Source organism: Callorhinus ursinus, unplaced genomic scaffold, assembly GCF_003265705.2.
Source record: "Callorhinus ursinus isolate GAN/ISIS: 27379988/994484 unplaced genomic scaffold, GSC_fseal_2.0 scaffold5, whole genome shotgun sequence".
Classification (NCBI taxonomy): Eukaryota; Metazoa; Chordata; class Mammalia; order Carnivora; family Otariidae; genus Callorhinus; species Callorhinus ursinus.
In genome coordinates, this window is record NW_027397067.1 from 5,750,441 (window position 1) to 5,764,912 (window position 14,472).

Sequence of the window (14,472 nt, forward strand, 5' to 3'; positions counted from 1 at the left end):
AAAGAAAGAAAGAAAGAAAGAAAGAAAGAAAGAAAGAAAGAAAGAAAAAAAATCTCTGAAGAGGAAAAGGTCACACTGTCTTCAAGTATTTGAGGACTGTCCAGGATGGCTAAAAAAGAAAGAAGGTGAGGGAAAGAAAAGTTAGCTAAAGCAGCAGACAAAGGCAGCTGGGTGGCTCAGTTGGTTAAGTGTCTGCCTTGGGCTCAGGTCATGATCCCAGGGTCCTGGGATTGAATCCTGTTTTGGGCTCCCTGCTCAGCAGGAAGTCTGCTTCTCCTTCTCCTTCTACCCCTCCTCCCCTGCTCATGCTTGTGCTCTCTCTCTCTTAAATAAATAAATAAATAAATAAATAAATAAATAAATAAATTTATTTATTTATAGACATAGATGACCTTATAGTCCTTTATAAACTTTGTCCCTAATTCTATGAGTGATAAGAAGTCAAAGAATTAGGGGGGATGGGTTAGCCTGGTGATGGGTATTGAGGAGGGCACGTTTTGCATGGTGCACTGGGTGTTATGAACAAACAATGAATCATGGAACACTGCATCAAAAACTAATGATGTAATATATGGTGATTAACATAACAATAAAAAAATAAAAAAAAAAAAGAAGTCAAAGAATTAGGCAAGGGGATGACACAGTCAAGATTCACTTTTAAAAAATCATAAAGCCCAGTATAGAGAAACAAGAATAGATGCAGAAAGATAAGTCAAAAGGTTTAAAGATAGGCTATTGTATTTCTAATGAATAACACTCGCTTCAGAAGTCAAATTCTGCCCTATAGCTGTTTTTGCAAATAAAGTTTTGCTGGAACACAGCCATGCTCATTTGTTCACATGTGGTCTATGCCTGCTTTCGTGTTATAATGCAAAGTTGAGTGGTTGTTGAAGAGATTAGAGAGCCCACAAAACCCAAAATATTTATTCTCTGGCCCTTTCTAAAAAAAGTTTGCCAATGCCTGCTTGGTAGCACACTCCTATTTGTAATTCAAACTGTAACGGTGATTGCAGAAAGGTACCAAGAAGTAGGATTGTGGGGGTGGGAGAGAAGAGGTAGTAGTTTTCAATGCATACTCATTATTAATTTTAATTTTGAACATAAATCTGTATTACTTTTTCAATAAAATTTAGTTGATCGAAACTGAGTTTGTATTTAGTGTTAGATGCACCTGTGATAGTTTTTGATCAACAAAATATTACTTGAGAAATCGAATATAAGAGAATTACCCCCACACAAGATTAGCTGATTGATCTCTGATGGAAAATGGTCTTAAAAAGCAATCTCCATTATAGAAATATGTCACATATGTAATGTCAAGGTTTTTAGCAGCCACATTTTATTTTTTTTTAATTTTTTAGCAGCCACATTTTAAAAAGTAAAAAGGAATAGGTAAAACGTATTTAATAATTTATTTTGCTTAACCCAATATATTCTAAATGTTATCATTTCAACACATATTCCATACTTTAAAATTATTAAGACATTTTACATTTTTTATACTAAGTTTTCAAAATCCAAAATGTATTTAACAATTATAGCACATCTCAACTTGGACTAGCCACATTGTGAGTGCTCAATAGCCACATGCATTGAGTGGTTACCATGTTGGACAGCACAAGCCTCAAAAGCATGCTTCATTCTTTTGGTATCTAACTACAAGGTATAAAAGATGGATTAAAAACAAAAGGATCTCCCCATAATGCATGACAAATATCCCAAAACTACCATCTCATTCATCTAATTTGTGAAAATTTCTAGTTTTATTTAACCAAAACAGTTGCCAACTGCCACCATCATCAATTTTAAGTTTACAACAATATTTTTATGAAGAAATAGATATGCATATACCTATATGTATATAAATGCTGACAGGTTTATCTCTCGTTCCTACTTTTCTTGTTCAAAATGAGCAGAGATCATGCTCACCTCTGCAGCACATATATTAAAATTGGAACAATACAGAGAAGATTAGCACGGTCCTTGTGCAAAGATGACATGCAAATTCGTGAAGTGTTCCATATTTTTAGTCAGAGAAAGACAAGTACCATATGATTTCACTCATATGTGGAATTTAAGAAACATAACAAATAAGCAAAGAGGAAAAAAGAGAGAGAGAGAGAGGCAAACCAAGAAGCAGACTCTTAACTATAGAGAACAGACTCTAACAATATGGTTACCAGAGGGGAGGGGGGAGGGGGATGGATGAAATAGGTGATGAATATTAAGGAGTGCACTTGCTGTGATGAGCATGGGGTGATGTATGGAAGTGTTGAATCACTATATTGCACATTTGAAACTATTATTACACTGGATATTAACTAACTGGAATTTTTTTAGAAATATATTCTTTATTTAGCATACCTACTACAAAAGGAGTAGGTATATATTTTATTTTTTGACAGTCTGACCATTTTTTTATTTTTTGCATCCTTTTTTAAATTTGAATTCAATTGATTAACACATAATGTATTATTAGTTTCAGAGGTAGAGTTCAATGATTCATCAGTCTTATATAATACCCAGTGCTCATTATATCATGTGCCCTCCTTAATGCCCATCACCCAATTACCCCATCTCCTCACCCCACCCCTTCCAGTAACCCTGTTTGTTTCCTATGATTAAGAGTCTCTCTTTTTTTTTAAGATTTTATTTATTTATTTGAGAGAGAGAACATGAGAGGGGGGAGGGTCCGAAGGAGAAGCAGGCCCCCCACCGAACAAGGAGCCCGATGCGGGACTCCAGGATCATGACCTGAGCCAAAAGCAGTTGCCCAACCAACTGAGCCACCCAGGTGCCCTGGATTAAGAGTCTCTTACAGTTTGTCTCCCTCCTGATTTCGTCTTGTTTTATTTTTCCCTCCCTTCTCCTACGATCCTGTTTTCTTAAATTCCACATATGAGTGAGATCACATGATAATTGTCTCTCTCTTGACTTATTTCACTTAGCATAATACCCTCTAGTTCCACAATGAGATACCACTTCACACAGGTCAGAATGGCTAAAATTAACAAGTCAGGAAACAACAGATGTTGGCAAGGATGCAGAGAAAGGGAACCCTCCTACACTGTTGGTGGGAATGCAAGCTGGTACAGCCACTCTGGAAAACAGTATGAAGGTTCTTCAAAAAGTTAAAAATAGAACTACCCTACGAACTAACTGGAATTTAAATTAAAATTTGTTTTTAAATGAGCAGAGATTATGTGTAATAATAAAAAAAAGTCATAAGACAGAACAACTAGAAAACGAAATAATAGAAAATGTTTAGTGTTCACTTCTACCTGCATATAACAATATCTTACCATAAAGATAGTTGCTCTGACTTGATTGATTCTTTACAAAGCCATGTTAATTATCTTTGCACCTTATTAGGTACTGAGGGGCATTCCTTCATTTTATGTTTTAAGCTAGCATTTTTCAGGTACCTAAATTGAAATGTTTGCTATATAGTTTCTTGAGTTATCACTTCCTTTAGTTAGAGATGACACAGCTATTCTCTTTCTCAATATATAAAAACAGTTCCATTTTCAAAAATAAAAACTAGCCTTGTTATATCAATGTTGAGAAAATTGCTGGTGGGAAATATCAGTATTTGAAAAACATTGAAATTTATTAAATATTTGAGGAAAAAAGCTGATGACAAACATATTCAAGCAAGCAATATCTTTAAAAAATACTTTTAGGATTTTTAAGTACACTCTCATGGGGCGCCTGGGTGGCTCAGTCAGTTAAGCGTCTGCCTTTGGCTCAGGTCATGATCTCAGGGTCCCAGGACTGAGTACTGCATCAGGCTCCCTGCTCAGCTGGAAGTCTGCTTCTCCCTCTCCCTCCCCTTGCTCCTTCTCTCTCTCTCACTCACTCTTTCTCAAATAAATAAATAAAATCTTTTTTAAAAAATACACTGTCATAAAGTATATACTTTCTTCTGTCCTTGTATAATTATATAGCATCTGTACTAGTATATATTTGTAAATGTGTAAAATGTGTTTTTCCATCATGCCTCTTTTATTAGAGTTTAAGATTTTTAAATAAAGAGATTAATTCTCTTTGTATGTAACCTTTGGGGGCCTAATGCTATTTCAGCTGTAAATTATACTCGGGATAATGAAGTAAACTAGTTGCTTTTTTTTTTTTTCCAAATTTTTGCTACTCAAAGTATGTTCCCTAGACAAGCAGCATCAGCTCCCAAGAAGGCACCCTTACAGTTCCTAGTGCCTGCTGACTGAATAACTCAGTTCTGTGGATCTTGGCGAAGCTTGTAAGGAATACAGAATTCCAGGCCCAGAGCTATAAAATCACTTTAACAAGAACTCACAGGAGTTCAAGTTTGAAAGCAGTCATCTAAATCTTCCAAGCAAGATACAGAACTTCTGCATACTCTGTACTGAAGTACTTCATAATCAATAAGCAGTTTGTGATTATTAGAAGACAAGATACAGAATTCTTTTCAGTAAAAAAAAAAAAATGTCATCATGGAGGTTGGTGGTGTTGGTGGTGGTGTTGCTTTGCATTTTTATCACTTCTTTACTTTCTAGCACAACCAGATGTTACGGGCTCATCTTGAATCATTCCTCGTTCCAATCTTAGTCTCGGCCATTTCCTTTATTAGAGCCCATTTCCTTTATTAGAGAATGGTTTAGAAACCACAATCTGGGTACTAAGTGAGCTTGTTGTTACTGGGGGTCCAGTTGCTTTGAGGCTCTCTTAGCTGACGGAGCAAGGACACAAATGTGTGATATGTATGGATGACCTGATTTTTAATACACTTTGTGTTTAAATTATTTCTAAACTTGTTCTGTGGTGCTTGATAGAATATATTTTTAGAATGTACAGTAACTGTAATATTTCACCAATGATTCTACAAATGACACAAATCATTTAAAATTATCTGAGTTCAAAAATATAGTCATACTGAATCACACTCTGTACCCAACTGTGCACTGTGCCCTCTCCTAACCTGACAGTCACTTGCCTTCTCAAGCCACACACCTGCAAAGATGCCTCAGTTTCTTCTTTTATACATTGAGGTAAACAAACTAAATAATCTCTAAAGCAGCTTTCCAAGTCCTAAATTATAAAATATTATGACAAAATTCTAACATTATGTGATATGTTCACCAAAGGACAAAATATCAAATGAGTCCAGAAAACTGTAAAAAGTACAAAAGTGTGTTGTAAGGTAGATTTCTTCCAGGTTTTAAACCACAGGCCAATTCATGTTTAATTTGAACTTTAGCCATTTTATTTAAGGACTAATCTCATGAAAATGATTTATTTCCTTTCTGGTTTTGATCTAGTTAATCCCCCTTTCAGATTTATAATGATCACTTCCATAGACACTTAAAAAGACAAACCAGATTTTTATAAAAATGTTTTTTAAAAGCATCTCAAAAATAAATAGGTGTACAGCATTCCTCAGTGTGATAACATTGTTATTAAGAATGACAACGAAGGGGCGCCTGGGTGGCTCAGTTGTTAAGCATCTGCCTTCAGCTCAGGTCATGATCTCAGTGTCCTGGGATCGAGTCTTGCATCAGGACTCCCTGTTCAGTGGGAAGCCTGCTTCTCCCTCTCCCACTCCCTCTGCTTGTGTTCCTGCTCTTGCTATCTCTCTGTCAAATAAATAAAATCTTAAAAAAAAAAAGAGTGACAACCAAATGTCAATAGATTAGTTCAAGTGAAAAACACAGAATCCAGAACTACTATGTTCTTCTTGGGTTAGGCAGCTAGAAGCTTGTCAACAAACTGAACCACTGGAAAATCCCACAGTGCTGTTAATCCATAGTCAATTCATGATACCTGAGAAGCACAGCCTCTTTACTGAGACCAGAAGTACTAAGGCAGATTTGAAGGCAGAGGCATGGTTGAGATAGGGAAAGGTCAAGTTTGAAATTCCTATAGTGTAGATATTCAACAAATAGTGGATGTAGGCATTTAAATGCCACAGAAGGGCCACACAGAAGCAATAGTTGAAACTACAAAGGTGCTTGGGATCACATAAGTGAAACTTTGCAAAAAAATTCATGATTGGGACTTGAACCCTGGGATGCACACTTAAAGGGAAGCCAAAAGACAGGTGGTCAGGGAGAGAAAGAAGAGTGATCAGAGAAAAAAAGCAAAGCAGGAATAATTGTGGACAGGGAGGAGTCAATGGCAGCAAAGCTTCTTAGGGTCCAGTAAGATAAAGACTGACAGGTGCACAGTAGACAGGAACGAAGATCAGAGGGCCAGCTAGCACCCAGGCGAAGTTGGTGAAGGTGAAATCATGCCTTTCAAGTTTCTGTATTTCTGATGCTTTGACATCTGAGGCCTTCCTGGCCCTGGTGAGATGGCCCCTCCCAGAGCTAGCCAATTCCTAGAGACAAGAAAGCCTGCAACCCCACCTTTCATTTACATACCAACCAATTCGGAGCCCACACCCTCACAAAATCCCTCATCCATCTCTCATACTCAAGGTCAATATTCTCCTGCCCTAATCACCCAGGACCAGAACCAGATAACTGCAGACCACTACACCCCAGAGCCCATTGAATTTATTTAAACTAGTCAATCCTAAACCCACTCTCCTTGCCTTTCCAGAAGGAACCACTGATAAAGGCTTTTGCTCTTTCTCACTCACTCTGCTTCTGATCAAACCTGCTGCTTGCGCGTGTGGTCCCAGAGGCGTGCTGTGCCTCCTGTTTCTAGGGAACTGTGAGTAAAACTTCCCCCTTCACAATGGTCACTTCCATGTCTTGTCATGCCTGATCAAAACAAATTCTGGGTACATCTTAAAACATGAGTGGTGGTAGACACAGGCATACCTTGGAGATGTTACAGCTTCAGTTTGACCACCATAATAAAACAAGCCAAATGAAATTTTAGTTTCCCAGTGCATGTAAAAGTTATGTTTATACTATAATTCAGTCTATCAAGTGTGCAATAGCATTATGTCTAAAAAATGTACATATCTTAATTAAAAATACTTTATTGCTAAAATGTGCTAACCAACATCTGAGCTTTCAGCAAGTTTTCATCTTTTTGCTGGTGGAGGGTCTTGCCTCGATGTTAATGGCTGCTGACTGATCAGGTGTTTACTGAAGGTTGAGGTGACTGTGGCAATTTCCTAAAATAAGATAACAATGGAATTTGCTGCTTCAACTTATTCTTCCTTTCACAAATGCTTTCTCTCTAGCATGTGATGCTGTTTGATAGTGTTTTAGCCACAGTAGAACTTCTTTCAAAATTGGATTCAATCTTCTCAAACCCTGCTGCTGCTTTATCAACTAAGTTTATGTAGCATTCTAAATCCTTCATTGTCTTTTCAACAGTATTCACAACATCTTTACCAGGAGTAGATTCCATCTCAAGAAACCACTTTCTGTGCTCATCCATAGGAATCAACTCCGCATCTGTAAGAGTTTCATCATGAGATTGCAGTAATTTAATCACATCTTCAGACCCACTTCTCTTGCTATTTCCACCACATCTGCAGTTACTTCCTCCACTGAAGTCTTGAACCTCTTAATATCATGCACGAGGGTTGGAACCAACTTCTTCCAAACTCTTATTCATGTTGATATTTTAGCCTCTTCCCACGAATCATGATTGTTCTTAATGGCATCTGGAAGGCCAATCTTTTCCAGAAGATTTCAAATTCACTGTCTGGCAGCTGTAGCTTTGTGAAATATATTTCTTAAATAATAAGACTTGGAAGTCAAAATTATTCCTTGATTCATGGGCTGCAGGCATGCTAACATGAATCTCATCGTACATCTCCACCAGAGCTCAGGTACACTGCCAGTGAGCAGTAATGTTTTAAAAGGAATCTTTTTTTCTGAGCAGTGAGAAGATCTCAACAACGGGCTTAAAATATTCAGTAAACATGTTGTAAACAGATTTGCTGTCATCTGGGCTTTGTTGTTCCATTTCTACAGCACAGCATAATTCTTAAGGGCCCCAGGACTTTTGCAGTGGTAAAGGAGCATTGGCTTCAATTTAAAGTCACCAGCGGCATTAGCCCCTAACAAGAGAGTCGACCTGTCCTTTGAAGCTTTATGCCAGGAATTGACTTTTCTCTAGCTATGAAAGTCCCAGATGGCATCTTCTTCCAATTGAAGGCTGTTTCATCTACCCTAAAAATCTGTTGTTTAGTGTAGGCACCTTCATCAGTGATCTGAGCTAGATCTTGTAGAGAACTTGCTTAACTTCTGTATCAATACTTGCTGTCTCACCTCACACTTTGATGTTATGCAGATGGCTTCTTTCCTTAAATCTCTTAACCGACCTCTGCTAGCTTCAGACTTTTCTTCTGCAGCTTCCACAGAATTGAAGAGAGTTAGGGCTCTGCTCTGGATTAGGCATTGGTCTGGGAGTGTTGTGCCTGGTGTGATTTTCTATCCAGATCATTAAAACTTTATCCATATGAGCAATAAGGCTGTTTTGTTTTCTTAACATTTGTGTGTTCACTGGAGTGGCACTTTTAATTTCCTTCAAGAATTTCCTTTGCATTATTTATTTATTTATTTTATTATTTCCTTTGCATTATTTATTTATTTATTTATTTATTTATTTATTTATTTGACAGAGATAAGAGTGCACAAGCAGGCAGAGCTACAGGGAGAGGAACAAACAGGCTCCTCACTGAGCAGAGAGCCTGACGTGGGGCTCGATCCCAGCACCCTGGGATCATGACAGGAGACAAAGGCAGACGCTTAACCGACTGAGCCACCCAGGTGCCCCTTTCCTTTGCATTCACATCTTGGCTAACTGCTTCAAGAGGCCTAGCTTTTGGCTTATCTCAGCTTCTGCTGTGTCTTCCTCACTAAGCTTAGTCATTTCTGACTTTCAATTTAAAGTGAGAGACCTGTGACTCTTCCTTTCACTTGACCACTTACAAGGCACTGTAGGGTTATTAATTGACCTAATTCCAATATTGCGTCTCTGGGAAGAGGGAGGCCGGAAGAGAGGGACTAGCAATCTGATAAGTGGCCACTCCCCACTGCTTTGCCCTCAAGTCACCTTTCCTTGTTTCTGTTGTCACTTACTCAGTCCTGGGCTTTCCCCTTGTGTCCCCCAGGTGCTGAGGTAAAGCTGGGCGCATGCGGTGGCCAAAACAAAGTTACCCAGAGTGTACTCCTTCAAAACCAGTACTGTGAGATGCAAATAAATGTTACATTTTAAAAGAGAGAGAAAGAGGGAGGAATGGGAAAAAAAGAAAGGGAGGAAGAGAGAAAGAAAGAAAAACAAAGAAGAGGTGGGGAGAGAAAGTTTGGCTAATACTGGTTTACATAAAGCTCCCCATACCACAGGTCTTCAGAGTTCTTGTATAGTGCTTCTCTAACAAGGGACCTAATGGCCATGTTCCTGAGGCTGGCAGACCAAGGAAGCCTTTTTTTTCCACAGATTATCACTCAAATACGCGGGAAAATGTAGCTATGGTGCTGTGGGTACATGTGGGGATGAGGGAGTGGGCAGAGAGCTATGGAAAGAGAAGTGTGGTCAGGGTTGTGGAGGCCAGTCAGGAACTGTCTCTGTCTCAAAGAAACTTTCCAGAAGATTCTTATATACCACTTTTCTCCTCCCCACCCTCTTCAATTAAAAATCTCTGGTGATTCCAAAAACTCCATGTGCACAAGAATCTTCCAAGAGCTTTTTGATGCACAGGCACAGGCTATACTCAAGAGATTTAGGATATCCAGGGTGAATACAATAATTACATTCAAAACTTGCCTCCCAGTTGCTTCCAAGATGTATGGCCTCATTCTAAGAACCAGTGCCCCAGAAGGTATGAAGGGCAGCAGATGTCGTGTTGTCTAAACTTGGTCATAAATGCTAAGAAATGAGCTCATGACTCAGAAATGACACAGATTAAGTCATAAGATCTAATCAGGCTTTGAGGCAAATAAAAAAATCAATTCTTTTAAAGCTGATTTAAAATTTTTTCTTTTCAAAATTTCAGTTCCAAAGAAAAGAATTCCTCTTAAATGTCAACTGTGTCCAGTGACTTTGATAGGCTACAGGGCATTAAAAACTGAGTAACCCTCAGTTCCAGCTGCAAGAGGCTTATATTCAGATAATATAATATTATATTATACAGATATAATCTATGTATATATATTATATATATATATATAAACTAATACAAGTTACAGTATGAGGAGTGTTGTAGGAGAAGAAAAATGCTGTCTGTGTTTAAAGGAGAAAGAAATCATTACTGAATGAGATAATCTAACCAATGAGGCTGACAATAATTCCAGGTAAATCTTATTTTAATAGCATTTTATTTTATTAATATGTATAAGACTATACATTTTCAAACATGATACAATGCTTTAGCTACTATTTACTGATAGTTTATGTTGACAGTTATAAAATTAGTTATAATAAATGCCTAAACTCCAGGACATGCTACTTCCCACTTCAGTGATGTTCTCTTCTTTTTTTTTTTTTAAGATTTTATTTATTTGATAGAGAGAAAGCATGAGCAGGGGGGAGGGGCAGAGGGAGAAGCAGGCTCCCAGGGAGTCTGATGCCAACTGGATCCCAGAACCCTGGGATCATGACCTGAGCCAAAGGCAGATGCTTAACTGACTGAGCCACCCAGGCACCCCCCAGTGATGCTTTCTTTAATAGCACACACAGGAGGGGAACATCTAGACTCTGAACCAATCACCTGGCCATCACTCTCCGTCTTCCCACATGGCAGCAAAGATCTTAGAAATCTATTCTTAAATGCTTCAGAGCTTATTTCCAGGTAAAAGTGAAGGCCAAAGTGGGGGGGAAACATTACAAAAGAATTTTAAAAATCCTAGTTTTCCTTGCCAATATATGACTGAAAGGCAGTCTCCTAGGACTGTGCTATTCCAAGAAAAGAGAAGCCATTTTGTGTGATTGTATCAACTTCCTGCTCAGAATTTCCCCACTGAGCAGCTAGGTGAACGACGCCCTGCAAACAGGCAACAATCACTACTCAGAAATACTCTGAATGGGCAGAAATTCATTCATATGAGTTCACTCTGGCTTCTCATAATCAGTGTTCTGGTGACAGCACTTGCCAAGTACACTTAGCAAAATATCACACATCACCTTTCCATCTTGACTTCTTCGCATATTATTGTTTTTCAGTAAAACAAACAGCTTCCAGTAACTCTGCAAATAAAATATTTTAAAAGATCCATCTGAAAAAAAAAAAAGACCCACTTGCACTCCCTTCTTGATGATATGCAAAGTAAGGAAATTTATTTTTTTATTCCTGTGGAGGAAATTTTACTCACCAGCTAGGACTGGCTAAGTGGGCAGATGTAATGGGAACAGACTTGAAATAGAGGGGATTTAGGTTGTTACACATAAAATTCCACTATTATGCACATCCAAGTTTCATCAGAACTGTAGGGATGGTTGCAAAGTAAATTTAAGATTTCCATATTTTTGAATATGGAAAGAATTACAAAGATACCACAAAGTAACAGGGCCTAAGAGGATGGACAGAATTTTGAGAGATGAAAGAAGCACATTCCCGGAGGCTCCAAAGTAGCAGAGGCAAAGAACCGGCTGGCATTCCTTACAGGAACAGCCTGAATCTGTGTGGCTGGCACAGGGGTACCTCCTGTGGTGCCCGGTGAGAACCACCGAAGGCAGATGGGACAAGTCACAGGGGGATGGAACGTCCTGCATCCAAGAGTAGTTAGGACTTTCTTAGAAAACCAAAAAACACCACTGCAAATCTGAGACTGGGGAAAAAAGATCTGTTAAATGAAACTGGTCTTAAATAATGTGTTAACAATGTTTCTGTAGTTTGGGACTTTCTCCTACTCTTTCTCATTCCAGCGTGACATTTCTTTCTCTGGGATGTTAAAATCAAAACCAAATGGAGACCAGCCTTGAAAATTCTGAGCTGACCAAGCCAGTTTTGTCATACAAACAAAGCTTAATTTAGCTTATTTTGCAAGGCTAACTTGACCTTGGGTCGTCTCTTGCTTATGCCTCTAAAAATCATAAGCAAAACTTAAACTGTTTCCCAATGTGGATATTAGGTAACTATGGACCAAGTCCCAAACATTTAATTGTAATACTATAACCAATCACTGTGAAGAATAAATGGTCACTGCTTTCTCACCACATAGGCTGCTTTACCACAATATACTCTGAGCCTCATTCCATGTTTTGGTTTGAGTGCGCCTGGTGTACAAACTGTCTTTTTGGTGCTTGCCCAATAAAATTTCACTAATTACTGTTTTGGTCATTCACTTGTTCATTTCTGAACTTTTGACAGAGATAAGTATTTGGGCTCACAATAATTTCAAGTCCACATATATGAAGGATGTGGCATAATCACTGCTGTAGTCACCCACAAGGCCCCACCTCCCCTCCTGAGAGCCCCGGGCTTGTTGGTCACCCTGGAAAGCACCGCACGGGAAGCTCAAGAGCTCACCTCAGCTTCTGAGGCCCTGGCCCACACCTTCCTCTGCTTCCTCTCTGGGTTTACCTGTGCACCAGCTTTCCCTCCATCCACACCCAGAATGCATACTGACAGAGCGCGGACACCAGGCTGCCTGCTTCAGTAGATGGCCTCAGCCCGCTGCATGATGACTGGCATGTAATAAGCACCCCGTGAAAGGCCCTCTGCATGATGACTGGCATGTAATAGGCACTCCAGTGAAAGTTTGTGGAGGAAATAAGTATGTATTTATATCACAACCATTATGAAAGAAAAATGATACTATGTAATCCCTCTTTACTTCCTTAAAAGTGAAGTATGAGGCAAAAGAGTTATGAGGTGACAGCAAGGCAGAGCCTGCTGGGCCTCCTCAGGCAGCCCAGCGGGGCTGGTCCCTGCAGCAAGCTGATGGCCCCGAACAGGGTCACTTCTGCTGCAAGCCTGGCCGTGGCTCTACCTCACTCTGTAAGGCACAGGCTCTCAACAGAGACACGTGGTAGCAGCTTCTCTGTTCCTTGCTCACTACCTTACTTCCTGCCCTGGGTGCCCTGCACTCTTGTCTGCCGCCTCTGACCTCACTGTGCCCTGGGATTTTCACATTTCCCAATCATACTGGACTTCCCTACCTTGGGGCGTCTCATGACCTCTATATTGGCTGAGGTTTTTTCCTCCATTTTTCCCTAGTGCCCTCCTTTCCGCATCTAAGTAGCCAGGCACCTGAGTGCCCAGAGCTGATTTGGGAGCCGGCCTAGGGAAGGTCCGACTGAATAGCCACCTCAACCTGCTCAAAATCGCGGGTTCCTCAACCATTCCCTGAGGCCAGCTTGAAGGGGGAAACAAAGGGGCATTCCTGAGCCTGTTCAGGCTGCGTCTGTGTGTTCAGGCAGTGCTCACTGAATTCTCAAAAACCCAGGAAGACCCAGAATGAAAATGAGGCGCTGACAGGTACAGAACCCGTGCACTATGCCTGGGCCGGCTGAGGCTGAACCCCACGGGTTTCGGCTGCTCCACCAGCCTACTGAAAAGACCTTCACCCGAGAAGGGACACATCACGCCCGTTCCTTTGCGAGATGGGGGTTTTTGCTACTTAAGTCTCAACAATGCTAAATCTAATAAACTCTTTACCTCTTTTCCTGAGAACCGGTTATCTGCAGAGATGGTCTGTCCTCTGCTCTGCTTAATTCCGCCTTCCTAAAACCCTCATCAGAGCAAAGTACTGCCTGGGAAGGGGACTGCTTACCAGCGCTCCGGGAGGCGTTGGGAGCCAGGCCGGCCTTGGCCGCTGGGAGGAAAAGCCACGACTTGGGTTCTTGGTCCGTGGCACGTGCTCCCCTGCCACCCCGGGGCCTCCCCTGGGCCCCGGGCAGGGACAAAGCCAGAGCAAGCACGAGGAGCGCGGGCAGCGGGGCGCCTGTCTTAGCTGGCCGCATGTCTGCACACACGGAGGGCCGCGCAGGAGGCTCCCAGGGGCTGGTCCCGAGGCAGCTGTGTGTGCCGGGACCGGGGGGTCCGAGAGCCAGGAGAGGGGCTGTGGGGAGGTGTCCCCGCGGCGTCCGGCTGGAACAGTGCCGGGACTTAGCCGGCGTAGGTTGATACCTGCGTGCCTCGGTGTCTCTGGGCGGGGACGCGGGGCGGAACGGCTGCTGGGGACTGCAGGGTTGTCCCAGGGCACAAAGGCGAGTCCGAGCGCACCGGACTCCCCGGCACACACGAACCTCGGGATCAGCAGGTCCTCGGGGCTCCCTACGGAATGCCCCTCCGGGGCCGGGACACTGGGTCTTGGTTCAGTCCCTGAGGGTCAACAGAACCCGAAACTTCTAGGTCGGGACGGAAGAAAGCAGAGCCGGGACTCGGGCCATGGTGTGCGGAGACGGCGATCCCGGGGGAAGGTACAGAGCTCACTTTCTCCAGCCTGAATCCCGCTGCGTTTGGAGGTGCTGGCCGGCGCGACCAAGCCGCGAGCAGGAGGCTCAACCTGCCTGGAGGGCGGCTCCGCCCCGGCGCGATGGTGCCTTCTCCTCGCAGCAAGGGCGGAGCTGAGGACCCAGGAGGTC

At 41.4% G+C, this 14,472-nt stretch overlaps 1 protein-coding gene and 1 non-coding gene across 2 annotated transcripts in view; one reads left to right on the forward strand and one right to left on the reverse strand.

The window, feature by feature from the left end:
- The window catches only part of ALKAL1 (ALK and LTK ligand 1), a 17,933-nt gene extending 4,085 nt beyond the window's left edge, over positions 1-13,848 (reverse strand). Inside the window, exon 1 of the mRNA XM_025870567.1 lies at positions 13,659-13,848. Coding sequence (XP_025726352.1) covers positions 13,659-13,848 — 190 coding nt within the window. The remainder of the gene's footprint in view (positions 1-13,658) is intronic.
- LOC112823778 (U6 spliceosomal RNA) lies at positions 1,922-2,028 on the forward strand. Its single transcript, XR_003208135.1, has one exon. It is a non-coding gene; the product is annotated as a U6 spliceosomal RNA (small nuclear RNA).
- Positions 13,849-14,472: the final 624 nt, after the last annotated feature.